This window comes from Mobula birostris, chromosome 7 (genome assembly GCF_030028105.1).
Source record: "Mobula birostris isolate sMobBir1 chromosome 7, sMobBir1.hap1, whole genome shotgun sequence".
Classification (NCBI taxonomy): Eukaryota; Metazoa; Chordata; class Chondrichthyes; order Myliobatiformes; family Myliobatidae; genus Mobula; species Mobula birostris.
Window position 1 is genome coordinate 150,483,842 of NC_092376.1, and position 19,130 is coordinate 150,502,971.

The 19,130-nt window shown below is 42.4% G+C and overlaps 1 protein-coding gene across 6 annotated transcripts in view; it reads right to left on the bottom strand.

The window, feature by feature from the left end:
* Positions 1-19,130, bottom strand: part of tcf7 (transcription factor 7) — a 230,289-nt gene that overhangs the window by 17,659 nt on the left and 193,500 nt on the right. For all 6 annotated transcript variants that reach the window (XM_072263935.1, XM_072263939.1, XM_072263936.1 and 3 more), the window contains 2 exons: positions 13,859-14,021; positions 13,010-13,117 (listed from right to left, as the gene is read on the bottom strand). In XM_072263935.1, the coding sequence (XP_072120036.1) occupies positions 13,010-13,117; positions 13,859-14,021 (271 nt within the window). The remainder of the gene's footprint in view (positions 1-13,009; positions 13,118-13,858; positions 14,022-19,130) is intronic.

Consider the following 19,130-nt stretch of genomic DNA (forward strand, 5'->3'; position numbering starts at 1 on the left):
AAAGTGGTCCCCCAATTTACGGCGGGTCACACCAACATTGAGGAGGCCGCATCACGAGCACCAGATGCAGCAGACGATCCCAACAGATTTGCAGGTGAAGTGCCGCCTCACCTGGAATGAGTGTTTGGGGGCCTGAATGGAGGTAAGGGGGAAGGTAAATGGGCAGGTGTAGCATTTTGGTCACTTACAGGAGTAGGTGCCAGGAGGGAGATTAGCGGGGAGAGAGATGAATGAGCAAGGGAGTTACGGATGGAGTGATCCCTGGGGAAAGTGGAGAGTTGGAGGGGGGAGGTAAAGATGTGTCTGGTGGTTGAATCCTGTTGAAGATAGTGGAAGTTGTGGAGAATGTGTTGAATGCGGAGGATTATGCAGTGGTAAGTGAGGGCAAGAGGAGCTCTATATCTATCAAGGCAGAGGGAAGATGGGGTAAGTGCAAAAGTCTGGGAAACGGAGGAGAGGGCTGTATCAATGGTGAAGGAAGGGAAACCCCATTATTTGAGGAAATAAGGCTAATAATTGGTGGTTTTTAAATGTTGCAAATACTTAAAAGCAATGAAAGTTTAGAAAGCTATTTTTAAAGTTAAAAATACTTTAAAGTAAACTGATTAACAAGAAACTTAAAAGGTACTTATAAATAATAAATAATTAAAAACATTAAACTAAATTGAAACATAAAAACGACATTTATTTTTCTTTTTGTTTAACAATCCCCATTGAAATGAAGGGCTGGATCCCTGTGCAAAGTGATTTGACTGCTCGAGTGCCAAAATGCCAATCTAACTCTCCTTTCATTGGCTGAATATTGGTGGTAAGTATGGAATCAATGACAGTAACATTTGGATCTAGCTCGTTCAGTTGCTACCTTGATTGTGATCTATGATGCTATGGTTCTCCATCTAATTCAGCTGCAAATGGTCTGTAGTATTGCCTTCCACGGATGTTTAAACCATTTTTCTGCCTCTCATTATTGTTTCCCTACCTTCAGCTCCAAAAAGCACTAATTTCTATATTAGGAACATAAAACAGTACAGGACAGTCCAGCCCCTTCGAGCCATGATGAGTGCCAACCAATACAAACAGACACGCTTATATGATTAATCTAACCCTCCCCTCCTACATAGCCCATAACCCTCCATTTTTCTTCCGTCCATGTGCCTACCTAATTGTCTTTTAAATGCCCCTATAGTCCAGAGACCCGGATGGTAGTTTGCCTCCCTGGTGCCAGGGTCTGGGATATTTCTGATCGCGTTCAAGATATCCTGAAGTGGGAGGGTGAGGGGCCAGAGGTCGTGGTACATATAGGTACCAATGACATAGGTAGGAAAAGGGATGAGATCCTGAAAGCAGAACATAGGGAGCTAGGAAGGGAGTTGAGAAAAAGGACCGCAAAGGTAGTAATCTCGGGATTACTGCCTGTGCCACGCGACAGTGAGAGTAGGAATGCGATGAGGTGGAGGATAAATGCGTGGCTGAGGGATTGGAGCAGGGGGCAGGGATTCAAGTTTTTGGATCATTGGGACCTCTTTTGGCGCAGGCATGACCTGTACAAAAAGGATGGGTTACACTTGAATCCTAGGGGGACCAATATCCTGGCAGGGAGATTAGCGAGGGCTACTGAGGTGACTTTAAACTAGAATGGTTGGGGGGTGGGAATCAAATTAAAGAGGCTAGGCGAGAGGAGGTTAGTTCACAACAGGGGAATGGGAACGAGTGTAGAGAGACAGAGGGGTGTAAAGTGAGGGTAGAAGCAAAAAGTACTAAGGAGAAAAGTAAAAGTGGCAGGCCGACAAATCCAGGGCAAGCATTAAAAAGGGCCACTTTTCAACATAATTGTATAAGGGCTAAGAGAGTTGTAAAAGAGCGCCTGAAGGCTTTGTGTGTCAATGCAAGGAGCATTCGTAATAAGGTGGATGAATTGAAAGTGCAGATTGTTATTAATGATTATGATATAGTTGGGATCACAGAGACATGGCTCCAGGGTGACCAAGGATGGGAGCTCAACGTTCAGGGATATTCAATATTCAGGAGGGATAGACATGAAAGAAAAGGAGGTGGGGTGGCGTTGCTGGTTAAAGAGGAGATTAACGCAATAGAAAGGAAGGACATAAGCCGGGAAGATGTGGAATCGATATGGGTAGAGCTGCGTAACACTAAGGGGCAGAAAACGCTGGTGGGAGTTGTGTACAGGCCACCTAACAGTTGTAGTGAGGTCGGAGATGGTATTAAACAGGAAATTAGAAATGTGTGCAATAAAGGAATAGCAGTTATAATGGGTGACTTCAATCTACATGTAGATTGGGTGAACCAAATTGGTAAAGGTGCTGAGGAAGAGGAATTCTTGGAATGTATGCGGGATGGTTTTTTGAACCAACATGTCGAGGAACCAACTAGAGAGCAGGCTATTCTGGACTGGGTTTTGAGCAATGAGGAAGGGTTAATTAGCAATCTTGTCGTGAGAGGCCCCTTGGGTAAGAGTGACCATAATATGGTGGAATTCTTCATTAAGATGGAGAGTGACATAGTTAATTCAGAAACAAAGGTTCTGAACTTAAAGAGGGGTAACTTTGAAGGTATGAGACGTGAATTAGCTAAGATAGACTGGCAAATGACACTTAAAGGATTGACGGTGGATATGTAATGGCAAGCATTTAAAGGTTGCATGGATGAACTACAACAATTGTTCATCCCAGTTTGGCAAAAGAATAAATCAAGGAAGGTAGTGCACCCGTGGTTGACAAGAGAAATTAGGGATAGTATCAATTCCAAAGAAGAAGCATACAAATTAGCCAGAAAAAGTGGCTCACCTGAGGACTGGGAGAAATTCAGAGTTCAGCAGAGGAGGACAAAGGGCTTAATTAGGAAGGGGAAAAAAGATTATGAGAGAAAACTGGCAGAGAATATAAAAACTGACTGTAAAAGCTTTTATAGATATGTAAAAAGGAAAAGACTGGTAAAGACAAATGTAGGTCCCCTACAGACAGAAACAGGTGAATTGATTATGGGGAGCAAGGACATGGCAGACCAATTGAATAATTACTTTGGTTCTGTCTTCACTAAGGAGGACATAAATAATCTTCCAGAAATAGTAGGGGACAGAGGGTCCAGTGAGATGGAGGAACTGAGCGAAATACATGTTAGTAGGGAAGTGGTGTTAGGTAAATTGAAGGGATTGAAGGCAGATAAATCCCCAGGGCCAGATGGTCTGCATCCCAGAGTGCTTAAGGAAGTAGCCCAAGAAATAGTGGATGCATTAGTGATAATTTTTCAAAACTCGTTAGGTTCTGGACTAGTTCCTGAGGATTGGAGGGTGGCTAATGTAACCCCACTTTTTAAAAAAGGAGGGAGAGAGAAACCGGGGAATTATAGACCGGTTAGCCTAACGTCAGTGGTGGGGAAACTGCTGGAGTCAGTTATCAAATTTGTGATAACAGCACATTTGGAAAGCGGTGAAATCATCGGACAAAGTCAGCATGGATTTGTGAAAGGAAAATCATGTCTGACGAATCTCATAGAATTTTTTGAGGATGTAACTAGTAGAGTGGATAGGGGAGAATCAGTGGATGTGGTATATTTGGATTTTTAAAAGGCTTTTGACAAGGTCCCACAGAGGAGATTAGTGTGCAAACTTAAAGCACATGGTATTTGGGGTAAGGTATTGATGTGGATAGAGAATTGGTTAGCAGACAGGAAGCAAAGAGTGGGAATAAACGAGACCTTTTCAGATTGGCAGGCGGTGACTAGTGGGGTACCGCAAGGCTCAGTGCTGGGACCCCAGTTGTTTACAATATATATTAATGACTTGGATGAGGGAATTAAATGCAGCATCTCCAAGTTTGCGGATGACACGAAGCTGGGTGGCAGTGTTAGCTGTGAGGAGGATGCTAAGAGGATGCACAATGACTTGGATAGGTTAGGTGAGTGGGCAAATTCATGGCAGATGCAATTTAATGTGGATAAGTGTGAAGTTATCCACTTTGGTGGCAAAAATAGGAAAACAGATTATTATCTGAATGGTGGCCGATTAGGAAAAGGGGAGGTGCAACGAGACCTGGGTGTCATTATACACCAGTCATTGAAAGTGGGCATGCAGGTACAGCAGGCGGTGAAAAAGGCGAATGGTATGCTGGCATTTATAGCAAGAGGATTCGAGTACAGGAGCAGGGAGGTACTACTGCAGTTGTACAAGGCCTTGGTGAGACCACACCTGGAGTATTGTGTGCAGTTTTGGTCCCCTAATCTGAGGAAAGACATCCTTGCCATAGAGGGAGTACAAAGAAGGTTCACCAGATTGATTCCTGGGATGGCAGGACTTTCATATGATGAAAGACTGGATGAACTAGGCTTGTACTCGTTGGAATTTAGAAGATTGAGGGGGAGATCTGATTGAAACGTATAAAATCCTAAAGGGATTGGACAGGCTAGATGCAGGAAGATTGTTCCCGATGTTGGGGAAGTCCAGAACGAGGGGTCACAGTTTGAGGATAAAGGGGAAGCCTTTTAGGACCGAGATTAGGAAAAACTTCTTCACACAGAGAGTGGTGAATCTGTGGAATTCTCTGCCACAGGAAGCAGTTGAGGCCAGTTCATTGGCTATATTTAAGAGGGAGTTAGATATGGCCCTTGTGGCTACGGGGATCAGGGGGTATGGAGGGAAGGCTGGGGTAGGGTTCTGAGTTGGATGATCAGCCATGATCATACTGAATGGCGGTGCAGGCTCGAAGGGCCAAATGGCCTACTCCTGCACCTATTTTCTATGTTTCTATGTTTCTATAGCATCTGTAATACCTATACTGTATCAGCTATCAGCACCATCCCTGGCAGTGCATTCCAGGCACCAGCCATTTCTTGTGTAAAATAGTTGTCTCGGACATCTCCACTAAACTTTCCTCTGCTCACCTTAAATGGATCTCCTCTGGTATTGATCAGTGCAACCCTGGGAAAAGAGTGCTGACTGTCCACTCTATCAATGCCTCTTATAATCTTATATACTGAGATCAAGCCATCTCTCATCCTCCATCACCCCCAAGAGAAGAGCTTTAGGTCACTTGATCTCTCCTCCTAAAACATATTCTCTAATCCTGGTAAATCTGTACTGCACCCTCTCTACAAAGGGACCAGAAGTGAACAGCTGCAATATTACCTTGGGGCATTTGAACATAATCCCCTGACCAATGAAGGCCAGCACACAATACACCTTCTTAATCACCCTATCAACTTGTGTGGCAACCTTGAGTGATCCATGGACTCCATCCCTGAGATCCCTCTGTTCCTCCACACTGCTGAGAATCCTGCCATTAATCTTGTACAGCATCTTCAAGTTCTATCTTCCAAAATGTATCTCTTCACGCGTTTCTGCACTGAACCCTATCTGCCAATTCTCAGTCCAACTCTCCATCCTGTCTGTTGTAACCTACAACGACCTTCTACACTTTTCAGAACAACCCCAACCTTTGTGACATCGGCAGTCTTACTAAGCTACCCTTCCACTTCCACATCCAAGTCATTTATAAAAACTGCAAAGAACAGGGGTCCCAGAACCGATCCCTGCCCAACACCACCAGTCACCGACCTCCAGGCAGACTATGATGTTGTAGCCATTTCAGCGACTTGGTTGAGAGAAGGACAGGGATGGATGCTTAATGTCCCAGGGTTTCAATGTTTTAGAAAAGATAGAGAGAGAGGTAAAGCAGGTTTGGTGGGGGGGGCGGGTGGTTGCAATATTAATCAGGGACAATCTCACATCTGCATTCAGAGGGGGACATAATGGGAGTGTCGTCCACTGAGTCTATATGTGGGTAGAACTCAAAAATAGGAATGCACTACAGAACCCCCCCTCCCAAAAGTCACTGGGACATTGAGGAAAGGTAAGCAAGAAGATTAACAAAAGGTGTAAAAACAATAGGGTTGTTGTCATGAGAGGCTTCAACTCCCCTAACATAAACTGGAATCTTCTTAGTGCAAGAGGTTTAGATGGAGCAGAATTTGCTAGGTGCATTCAGGAGGGTTCCTTAAATCAATATATAGATAGTCCAACAAGAGGAGGGGCTGTATTTGATCTGGTGTTGGGTAACGAGTATGGCCAAGTGATCAAACATTCCGTGGGAGAGCAGATAGTGAACAGTGACCACAGCTCTTTAAGTTAGCTATAGATAAGGATAAGTATGGACCTTGCTCAAGAGTATTAAACTGGAGCAGGGCTAATTATGAGAGCATTAGGCTGGAACTGGAGGGAATTAGTTGGGAGCAGCTGTTTTTGAACAAGTCTACATCTGAGATGTGGAGGGTGTTTAAAGACCAGCTGCACAGGTATGTTCCAGTCAGAATGAAGGACCAGGATGGCAAGGTAAGAGGACCTTGGATGTGGAGAGAGGTGGTAAACTTGGTCCAGAAGAATTTTATTTACTTATTTAGAGATATAGCACAGAACATGTCCTTCCAGCCCGAGCTATGCCGCTCAGCAAGCCACCCGTTTAACTTTTGCCTGATCACAAGGCAATTTACAATGACTAATTGACCTACTAACCAGTATCTCTTTGGACTGTGGGAGGAAACTGGAGCACCACAGGAAACACACATGGTCAGAGGGAGAACATACAAGCTCTTTACAGACAGTTCTAGAATTGAACTCCGAATTCCCACACTCCAAACTGTAATAGAGTTGCACTAACCATTCCGTTACCATGGTGGAAAAGTACGTAAAGCTTAGGGAGCTAGAATCAAACAGAGCCCTTTAAGGATTATTCAGAAGCCAGAAAAGGACTCAAGAAGGGAATTAGGAAAATCAGGAGCGGTCATGAAAAGTCCTTGGCAAGTAAGAGAATCCCAAGGCATTCTATACATACATACATGAAAAGCAAGAGGGTAATCAGAGAGACAATAGGTTAAAGAGACTCAAGGTTAAAGGTGGGGGGTGGAGAAATATCTGCTTGAATGCGGAGGATGTGGGTGAGGTCACAAATGAGTATTCTATGTCAGTATTTACCATGGAGAAGGACGTGGAGGAGGAGATGATTAGTGTCGAGTGTATTAATAGACTAGGGCATTCTGAGGTAAATGCGGTGTTGGGTCTCTTAAAGAGCATTAAGGTAGATAAGTCCCCGGGGACTGATGGGATATACCCAAGGTTATTGAGAGAGGCAAGTGAAAAGATTGCAGGGGCCTTGACCAATATCTTTGTGTCTTACCTAGCCACAGGCAAGGTCCCAGTGGACTAGTGTTGTTCCATTATTTAAGGAGGGAATTTGGGATAATCCTGGAAACTATAGACTAGTGAGTCTCACTTCAGTGGTTGGAAAGTTACTGGAGAGAATCCTTAGGGTTAGGATTTATAGCATTTGGAAAACCATGGCCTGATAAGGAAAGCCAGCATGGCCTTGTGCAGGGTAAGCCGTGTCTTACTAACTTGATTGAGTTTTTTGACGAGGTGATGAGGGTGCTTGATGAAGGTAGAGCTGTGGATGTTGTCTACATGGACTTTAGTAAGGCATTTGACTAGGTCCTTCGTGGGAGACTCATCCAGTAGATTAAGGTGCATCCGATCCATACAGAATTGGCTGTTTGCATTCAGAATGAGTCTATAGAAGACAAAAGGCAGTGGTCAAAGGGACTTAATCTAGCTGCAGGTCTGTGATTAGTGGTGTACCATAGGGATCTCTGTTATTTGTGATTTATATAAATGACCTGGATGAAAATGTACATGGGTGGGTTAGTAAGTTTGCAGAAGATACAAAGATTGGTTGTGTTATTGATAGTGCAGAAAACTGGCAAAGAATACAACAGCATATAGGTCAATTGCAGATATGGGCAGAGAAATGGCAGATGGAGTTTAACTTGGCCAAATGTGAGTTGTTGAATCTTGGTAGGTCAAACATAAAGAAACAGCGCACTGTCAAGGGTAAGACTCTTAACAGTGTTGTTGAGCATACAGATTTTAGGGTCCAGGTTCATTGCTCTCTGAAAGTGGTTACACAGGTTGATATGGTGGTTAAGAAGACAAATGGCATGCTTGCTTTTTCAGTTGAAGCATTAAGTTCAAAAGTCAGGAAGTTATGTTGCAGCTTTACAAACTCTGGAGTATTGCAAAAAAGTTCTGCTCACCCTAGTATAGGAAGGAATTCGATGCTTTGGAGAGGATGCAGAAGAGGTTTACCAGGATGTTATCTGGATTAGATGGACATGTGCTGTAACAAGAGGCTGGGCAAACTTGGGTTGTTTTCTCTGCTGTGGCAGAGGCTGAGGGGTGAACTGATATATAATGATAAGAGGCACAGACACAGTAGACAGACAGCACTTTTTCCCATGATTGATATGCAAAATACCAGGGGGTATGCATTTAAGGTGAGAGGGAGTAAGTTCAAAGGCGGTTATTTTACACAGTGGTAGGTGCCTGGAATGCACTGCCTGTGGTAGAGGTAGAGGTAGAGGCAGAAACGTTAGGGACTTCTAAGAGTCTTTTAGATAGCACGTGAATGTGAAGGAAATGGAAGGATATGCACATTGTGTAGGCAGAAGTGTTAGTTTAATTGACTATTTGCTTATTAATTTAATTGGTTCGGCATAACATTATGGGCCTGTCCTGTATTGTTCTTTGCTCCAGTTACTACCACGTTCTGCCTTCTGTGGGCTAGTCAATTCAAATCCACGCACTCCAGTTCTCCTGGATCCCATGCCTCATGACTTTCTGGATGGAAGTTTTGCTAGTGAATCTTTTTCAATAATTTATGGAAGACTCACCGGTCTATAATTCCTAGGATTATCCCTATTACCTTTCTTGAACAATAGAACAGCATATGCCACCCTCCATCTCTCTGGTATCACTCCTGTGGCTTGGGAGGAAGTAAACATCATCATTAATGCCCCAATAATTTCTTGTAGTAACATGTCCTTCCTCCCCTAACTTATTCAAGTAGTTAATAATCATGTGTGAAACTTGATGGCCAATATCAGAAGGCTGGTAAAGAAGGTGGGGCATAAAACCAGATTCATACACGTGCATGCACACATACACACGCGTACAGACACAAACACTCACTCACACTTAGTTTCAAATAATTGAACTGAGACTGAGAGTCAAACGTGTGTACTGCTCATGCCTAATATCTTACTTGTGTGGTACTCATTTTAATTTTGCTTATAGAACTGGTGCAAGTTGCTGTCTCTTCCAAATTCTTAGTTGTGCTTTGTGATAAATAATTTTAGTAAGACAATAGTGTCATTTACTAAATTAATCAGGGAGTACCAAGAGCAAAATACCACAGATGATGTAACTCTGAAATAAAAAAAAAGTACTGTACATATTCATCGGTTCAGGTAGCTTGTATGGAGAGAATAAATAGATTTAGTGCCTCAGGCTGATTAACCTTTATAACTCATGTTCTCAGTATTATCTACATTGATGCTGCCTGACCTGATGAACATTTTTGTGTGTGTGGTTCTGGATTCGCAGCATCTGCAGAATCTCTTGCATTCTGTAGTTTTTTTTTGTTATTTTTCTTTCGTACATTGCTTGTTTGTTGGTCCTTGTTTATGTAAAGTTTTGTAAATTCTATTGTATTTCTTTTTACGTCTGTAACTGCCTGCAAGAAAATGAACCTCAAGACGGTATATAGTAACATATATACACTTGGGTAACAAATTTACTTTGAACTTTGAGCCTGTTGTCACACTAGGAAAAGTTAGAACGAAGATCATTGACCTGTGGAATGAACTCTGTATCTCTTTACAAATGCTGTTTAATCTTCCAAGTATTTCCAACATACTTTATTCTTAGTTTGATGTGTAAGCTAGCGAAAATACAGAAGATGCACAAAATGGGAGAGATGATTAAAACTGAAGCTTTCCTTGAACTCTTCCTTTGATTCAGCTAGGGTGGGTGGTGTGAAGATCTTATCACAAATTGCTGACATGTCCATTAAAAATAATCCCAGCTACTGAATATCACTAGTCAAAGATCTCCTAAGAACATAGAACAATGCAGCACTACAGAGGCCATTTGGCCCACTATGTTGTGCTGATCCTGTAATTAATTTATATGAAATGTCCTCCTCCTGCGTTTTATCCATATCATAGAAAAGTACAGCACAGAACAGGCCATTCAGTCCATCTAGTCCAAGCCATTTAAACTGCCTTCTCCTATTGACCCGCACAGGGACCATAGCCCTCCATACCCCTCCTATCCATGTACCTATCCAAATTTCTCTTAAACATCGACATCAAGTTCACATGCACCACTTGTGCTGTCAGCTCGTTCCACACTCCCATGACCTTCTGAGTGAAGACGTTTCCCCTCATGTTCCCCTTAAACTTTTCACCTTTCACCCTTAACCCTTGATCTCTAGTTCTAGTCCCAGCCAATCACACTGGAAAAAGCCTGCCTTGTGTTTACCCTATCTGTACCCCTCATGATTTTGTATACCTCTATCAAATCTCCTCTTAATCTTCTACATTCCAAGGAATAAAGTCCTAACCTATTCAATCTTTCCAGATAACTCGAGTCCCCCAGATCTGGCAACATCCTTGTCAATTTTCTCTGCACTCTTCCAATGTTATATACATCTTTCCTGTGGCTAGGTGACCAAAACTGCATATAATACTCCATATTAGGCCTCACCAACGTCTTATTCAACATAACATCCCATCTCCTGTATCCCTCCAATCCCTTCATATGCATGGGTTTATCTAAAAGCCTCTTACGTTCCACCAAACTGCCGGCTTCCACTATCACCCCTGGTAACCCATTACAGGCACTTACCATTCCCTGCATAAAAACTTGCTCCTCACGTCACCTTTAAGCTTTACCTCTCTAACCTTAAACAACATGTCCTCTGGTGTTTAACATGTATACCCTGGGGAAAAGATTCTGACTATCTACTGTATCTTATCTATGCCTTTCATAATTATACAAAGTTCTATCCAGTCTCTCTTCAGCGTCCAAAGGTCTAGGATGAACTACCCAGGTTTGTCAGACCCTCTAATCCAGGCAGCATCCCTTTGCACCCTCTCCATAGTCTCCGCATCCTTTCTATAATGAGGTGACCAGAAATGCACACAGATACTCCAAGTCCGGACTGACTAAAGTTTTATATAGCAAAAGATGGACCTTCCTGTTTTTGAAATGTAGAATGCCTCCTATATGCTAGAATAACAACATGTGCATCACTGAATTCTTTCCCTTTTTCAGATTTTCATAGTACTTTCCTTTTAACATCCCATTTCCTCACATTATGGTTTTATGTTGCATTACATAAGATAAAACAAGTTGGCTTGTTACCAGGAAGTGCATGTGCTCCTCTAATCTTTATCATATCGTACAAAGGTTTGCAAACTTAGCAGAATATTATGAATAGTTACCAAAAATAGGGTTATAAATTACACTGCCTTCTCTAGCAGCACAATGTTCTTCTGGTCTTTGTGGAACCCAATCAAGCCAACAAGGAGGTTGATGAGATTGAATACTGAGGATTAAATCCTATAGCCATTAGAAACAAGTACAGATAATGGGATATGTGGTTGACTCATTTTTTGAGACTGCAATGAAGACAGCAGATTTATTTTGTACTTCAAAGCTAAAAGCTTAAAGTTCAAAGTAAATTTATGAACAAAATATGTTTATGTCACCTGAGATGCATTTTCTTGCAGGCATTCACATTAGAACAAGCAAATACAATAGAATCAATGAAAAACTGCACACAAAGACTGACCACCAATACACAAAAGAATAATAAATAAACAAACACATAAAAAAATAATACTGACAATGTGAGTTGTGGAGTCCTTGAAAGTGAGTCCAAAGGTTGTGGAAACAGTTCAGAGTTGAGGTGATTGAAGTTATCCATGTGGGTTCAGGAGCCTGACGGCTGAAGGGTAAAAGCTGTTCCTGAACTTGGTGGTGTGGGACCTAAGGTTCCTGAACCTCTTTCCCGATGGCAGCAGTGAGAAGAGAGCATGGCCTGGATTGTGGGGGTTCCTGATGATGGATGCCCCTCATTCACTGTCGATGTGGTCAAACGGTAGTGTTTCCTGCACATTATAATGACTTCAGAGACTGGCTATTGTTATTTCACCTTTGATTTGCTGGATGCATCAGCAGAAGGAAAATATATTGTGAATAATTTAAAATGGGATTAATACAGGCTTAGTGTAAACGAGGGTTTGATGATTCACATGCACTCTGTGTGTTGAAGAGTTTGTTTTTTGCTGTACATCTCTCTATGATTCTAGTGGCTAGCTCTCATGAAAACCAGCTTGCAAACAGAAAGTTAACCTGCACTTTCTCCAGGGGAGGTACGAGGTGACAGCAGCAAATGCAGGCAGCCACTGGAAGGGATCAGTGAAGGATCAGATAACATGGGTGAAAGTAAGGTCTGTATTTTTTGGTTCTGTAGTAGGTGGAAGAGCTGGGAAGATTTTCTATATCCTCAGGGTATTTGGAGGCACTTAAGGAATGTACCCTGCCAATGCATGGCAGCAGCAATATAGCACAGAGCATCAGTTGTGAATCTGTAGAACAGACTGTGCACTGAACTCACACAGCACAAGTTCAGCAAAAATGCTACAGCCAATCTGGTGTCAATATTAGGAATACTCGGTCTCTGGTGAAGTCACTATAAGCAGCTTCACCGCCTTGCAGGTTGGAGATGAAAAATCAGCAGGATAATGTGATAACCTTGAGGGACCATATACACCAGACAAATCAAATTCACAAATGTTGCCTTGAGGATGAGTTCATAGAACCGAATGGGGAAAGATTAGAGTAATACGTTGTGGCATCAACTACAAATGAGCAATTTTAGTTCTGGTCTATGTGTAGTGACAAAAGATTAATTAATGCATTTGCATCAGTTGGTGAGGCACTGGTGTGTAATTGTCTTCAGAAGAGTGTAAGTGAAGAAAGCAGGGAATTGTTGGTCAGGTTGTATTTTCCAGAACATAATCAATATTCAGTCTAAATAGAATCAGCTGTTTCTACTGTTAACCATTGATAATCACTGGTCTTTAGAAGTTAACTTACATAGTTATCCCTGGCAGACCAGCCTGGGTAAAGCTGCATGTGTAGTTGTCTCTCTTTCCTTGCCAGTTCATAGTACTTTGCCTGTTCTTCACGGGAGAGAGCATGCCACTGTGTCAATAAAAATACAACAATGGCAACTATTATATCTGTATTAAAGAGCAAGCATCCTCTGCAATACACATTTCCAATGATGACATTAAACCATCTGCGTGCCATCTCGGCAAGCCCGACCTGCATAGAAAATCTTGTCCCATGTGTGACCACAATAGAATTCCCTCCCACCCACCTCCTACAGCCCTGCTTTTTCCAGGTGCCACGGCCAGAGGCTCTTCAGTGGTTTCAGACAGAAAAGCTCTCAGAGACCATGCCCTCCAGACCAAGATTTAACTTTGATCTCTTGGATAAGCGTGCTGGCGGTGGCGGGCGGGGTGGGGTGGGGTTAATAAAGATGGTGCACGTCCGAACAAGCTGCAGACCTTCTGGTGTCCTTTTGACTTGAAACAAACTGGATTTATTTTCCTTCACTGCACTGGGCGGTAAAAAAAAACTGCACATATATTCACCTCACAAGAAGAAGACCTCTGCCTGGTACTTTTGAGATCTGAATCAGGTTTATTATCCCAGACATATATTGTGAAATTAGTTGTTTTGTGGCAGCAGTATAGTGCAAAACAAAAAAAATGACTATAAGTCCCAATAAAAAATGTAAAAATAGTGCCAGATGGGAATAGTGAGGGAGTGTTCATGGGTCCATGATGTACTTGTACATGAGTTATTTCCCTCAGGTGGAGAATAGTAAGGAACAGACAGATGCACAAACGTAACTGTTGGAATATATAATTTACTTACTCTTCTACCCAAAATTTGATTGATGGCAGCGCTCTCTTTCAGAGTACACTCGGCTACGACCTTTGCCCTCATTTCTTTCATGTAGAGCATAAATGCATTGAGGGGCTTTTTGATGGTTGGCTTTTTACTCTCTTTTTCCCTTTTTGGTTCAGGATTAGGTTTCCTAAAGGGCAAAAATAGTACAGTGCTTAAGAATAAGCTGTCATCGTGTTATGTAGTGACCATCAGGCATTCACCTACACTAATTTCATTTTATTCCCCACCCCTCCATACCCCTTCACATCTCTCAGATTCTATCACTCACCTGCATACTAGGGACAATTTATAATGGCTGGTTAACTCATCAATCTGTACGCCTTGGGGGTGTGGGTTATAAAACTGCAGGAGGTCGTGTGTTTTCAGGGAAAAGATGCATACTCCACTCACAGCGCGGGAGGTCAGGACTGAACGCTGGTCACTGGCTACGTGAGGCGGCAGCTCCACCAGCAGCCCCAGTGAAGGAACTAAATGTTAGCATTGTTTTAGTAGCATAATGAAACAAGGTATTGACTTTTTATTCTCACTTTCAATTCTAGTTTGAACATCAAAGATGAAGTAAGAACGGCAGACTAGCAAAATCCCAGAGTTGATGTTTTATCAAAGCAGTGTTGCTGCCCATTTTCACTTTGACCAACCTGTTAAACTCATTCTGAGTAAACTCAAGATCAAGAACACAAGAATCAATGAACCACTGAGAATTTACAAATGCAACAAGAAATGCTTGATTCTCAAAAGATCTTTGCCCATGAGAGCTAGTGAAGCATTAATACTGAACTCCTTCAGATCTACCTGAAAGCGTTAAACCACATACACAGACCATCCTCTCATTTGCTCCAACAAATAAGACATTGACTGCTTCGTGCTCACCCCAAAGGCAAGCATTGTCAGCATAGTGCTGCTTCACTGCTGAGGTTCGAGTGACCTTAATTCTGCAGTGGAAATGCTGTTCACTGAACAACCTTCCATTTGCTCCGAAGTTTAGTTTCGCTCCTGCGGAAAGTTTGTCAGAGGGGAAGTGCAACACTGCGGTGAGAAATATTGAGAAAAGTGTCAGGGCAATGACTCACTCTTGTCTGACATTGGTTTTCACTGAGATTGGCTCAGAAGACAGGCTTCTGGCTATATATCTGCATGACAAAGGTCCCCTCTCAGTCTGCCTTTGCTGCACAAAAAAGACTCATAGCGAGACCCTAGAGATGATAAACCACTATCCATATCAGAGGAGACACCTCCCAGTGAAGCAGACATTGATGATGAAATTCATCATCGCTTTCAGTGTGCCCGCAGAAGATCAAGCACTCTCAGAGGTGGCATTAAGCCCATGGTCTACCTGACAGAGGGAACAAGCCAATGCTTGGCCGTTGCTGGAGTGGGCTTGGAGCCCAGTTGAAGTGGCCGAACAGAAGTAGGGTGGCGGTACCTGGGCCTGAAAGTGAGCAGACAAGCTGGTGCTTGACCAGTTTTAGCGCCAGGCCAGCTTGGAAACGTTGGGTACGGGCCGAATCAAGGTGGCAGGTCCCAAGCCTGGGAGCATATCGCAGGGCAAGGAATGACTGCTGTTTGGCCGACTTAACCGCCAGGTCAGATTGGAAAGCTCAGAGTCTCCAGACTGGGGGAGAGGGACGTGCGGGCGTTCAGTTTGCACATTGGGTGTTTGATGGTCTTTATTTTCATGGGTTCTATTGGGTTTCTTTGTTTTGTGGCTGCCTGTAAGGAGGCAAATCCTAAGGTTGTATATAGTATACAAACTTTGACAATAAATGTACTTTGAACTTTTGAACACCAGGTTCTTTTCGACCTTCTGAGACCTGGACTACCTCTTACCAACACCTTGACCTTCTTGAAAGCTACCACCAATCCTGGACAGGTCACGGTAAATCCACATGCTTACAGATTGTAATTTATGTAAAACAAAATGCTTGCTAAAACAGGACATTCTGTCTTTTATGAGTTCAGAACTTCACTGTGGTTCTACCTTTGTTGTTTCAAAGTTTTTTTTTTGTAATTTAATCGTCCTAAAGGACAGTATTGCTTGTGGCCAGTGGAGGACCTGAGTGAAACACAGAAAATTAACAGTCGAAATGGATTCAAGCACAACTTCCTAGAGGCTCCTATGATTCTATTGAGTGATTTTTAAAAAAATTAAGATCACAAGGCTGTCAGGGAACCTATCTAATTTACCATCTACTAGCTGGAAAAAAGTTGTGTGGGCATGTTCCCGGGTACATGATCTTCCCAGAATGTTCAATGTGCTACATCCAAGTATTCTTTCTGAAATACCAGGTATATTAACAGCAAAATCTACTGAGATACACTGATATGTATTATCCTCTGCAAATAAATTCCAGAGTTGAAAAGCAAGTCTGACAATGTGATATCTACCACTCTTCTGAGAAAACAAGCATGCACGGTAAGCATTTCATATAATTACACAGGAGAAAAGAGTAATTGTTATCATTTATCAGCCTTGCAGCACATAAAAAGAAACAGGTTTTAGTCTAAAGACCTAGTGTATTTATCAAATCCCCTTTCTATGGGAAGATTTCACTGAAGTCTTGACAGAAAGCCTGAACTGAACCAAAGACATCGCATAACTGTTATCTTTTGTTACCTTATTTTAATACTTTACTTTAAAATTGTAAAGCAGCAGAACAAAAGTTTAAGCCACTGTTGGAACATGATCAAATACACAAATGGCAAATTTGGCTCAATCTGAAGGCAGTTTGTGAAACAAGCTTTTCTTCTGACCAAGCTGGTGTTTCAAATTAGTCAAAAAACAATGTTTTGCTGCATGCACTAATCTCATTATACAATAATGCAGCAGAAATGCCTTGATGAAAGGTGGAAGAGGGGGGCTTTAAAATCCAGATTGTTTCTAATTTCTTTTGTCAACTATTCATTAATACATGATATTTAAAGATGATGAAAGTTAACTGTTGTAGCTTAATTCTAGTCATTAAAAAAACTGTCTGTTTAACATTTTGCATCTGTTAGTAACTTCTATCCCAAACTGATTCATACAGTGCCAAATATAACATAACTCTTCAATTATATAATTTATAAGTAACAGTTGCTTAGCATTCCGCCTAGCCAAGAGAATGATTACTTCCAGCTTCACACTTCCCCACAGAACTAAGGCAAAATTATCTTTATCTTCAGTGTCTCTTCATGAAATACATCAGAACTGTGAATCAGAAATGCTTTTGTAAATGCTTAATTTGAATATGTATATGATTTCCGTCTGGGTATAACTTAAATGCTAACTTACCCTCTCTCTAGAAATGTAAGTGTAACCCATAGAAATTCACTTCGGTTGCATTTTTTTGCAATAGAATTACCACATTACAGAGCTCCACAAGGCAGAAGATCCCTAGACTGTGCTGAGTAAGCTGATTTCAACCCAGCTGGCAATGACAGGCGCTATAACTGGCCTCAAAGGCAGCAAGTCAGGGAGGGAAAAATCAGTTGTGGTTCCCTCCTTTCATCTCAATCCAGTGTCCCCAGCTGGAAGATTCTGTGTGTGGTCATGTAATACTGAGGCTTTATAAGGCATTGTACAGTGAGCAGTTTTGACCCTTTACCTACAAAAAGATGGACTGGCATTGAAGAGGGTCCAGAGGAGTCTCACAAGAATGATCCCAGGAATGAAAGGGTTAATGTATGAGGAAAATATTTTATACTCAGTGGAGTTTAGAAGAATTGGGGGGGGGGGGTGGTGGAGAAGAAATCTCATTGAACCTATTGAATATTGAAAGGCCCTGATAGAGTTTATGTGGAGAGGATGTTTCCTATATGGAGAAGCCTAAGAATAGAATGGAAGGACGATCCTGTAGAACAGAGATGAGGGGAAATTTCTTCAGCCAGGGGGTGGTGAACCTGTGTAATTCATTGCCATGGACAGCTGTGGAGGCCAGCCTTTGGGCATCTTTAAAGCGGAGTTTGATAGGGGTCTTGGTTGGTAAGGACATCAAAGATTACGGGGATTAGGCGAGAGATTGGGGTTGAGAGGGATAATAAATCAACCATGATGGAATGGTGGAGCAGACTCGATGGGCTGAATGGCCTAATTCTGCTTCATGTCATATGGTAATTAAATGCTAGGCCTGCAAGTCAAATATTTTGACAATGCTATGTCTGGGTTCACACCTGAAATCCGGTTAGTTGGCTGGGGAACCAGACAGTTGCCATCAGTTGCTGAACCAAGTCTTAGTTTGAACTGTCCTTTGAAAATCAAGAAAGAAATGGGAAACACTTGTGTCTACTGTCCCGTAATGGGTTCACTTAGTGAGCACAACAGCAGGGTGTCAGGCTTCATGTGCGGCCCGGTACTCCATTAGGATGCCTGGGTTCTGGGTGGCCATCTTGTGCTGTAGCTATGGCAAGAATGGACTGAGTCTAGCAGTTTGGATGGTGCTGGTGTGTAGGGAGGAGGTACAGCAATAACTCCTCCACGAGTGACAACAAGGTTCATTCCGGGAATACCTCGGTAAATGATCCCCTCATTATTCCAAAAGGGGTATTATGCCATTCCAGACACCCAGGATACAGCCTCAAAGTAGAATGGAGACGAGGAGGAAGTTCTTTAGTCAGAGGGTGGTGGGTCTGTGGAATCTGTTGTCACAGGAGTCTGTGGAGGCCATGTCAATGGGTGTATTTAAAGCAGAGGGCTGATATGTACTTGATTAGTAAGGGTGTCACCGGTTGTAGGGAGAAGGCAGGAGAAAGGGGCTGAGAAGGAAAATAAATCGGCCATGTTGGAATGGCGGAGCAGACTCAATGGGCCAAATGACCTAATTCTGCTCCTGTCTCGTGGTCTTGCATCCAGAAGTGCTTGGATCTATTTATGGAGTGAGGCAAAATAGCCAGGAAATGATTTCCACAGAGGAAAATGATTGAAGCGGGGTGGTGGACTTGCATTTCTCATCATCAGCCAGCTTGAATTGCATCATTCACTATGTTTCTGAATGTATAAATCTTAAAGACACTATGTTGTGACGGTAAGTGTCAGTCGTTCAATTCCCAGCAGAAAGGGAGGAACACGAGGCAGCTTCTTATTGCACGATGTTACATAATACCCTCTGCAGGTCACATAGACCTGTGACTTGTCAGCGCATCATGTACACAAACAAGTGAAAGGAGACTTTTTAATAATAATAGATGCTTTTATAAGTCATTTGCATAATTACTTACTCTTTTATTTATTGAGATACAGCGCAGAATAGACCCCTCGAAC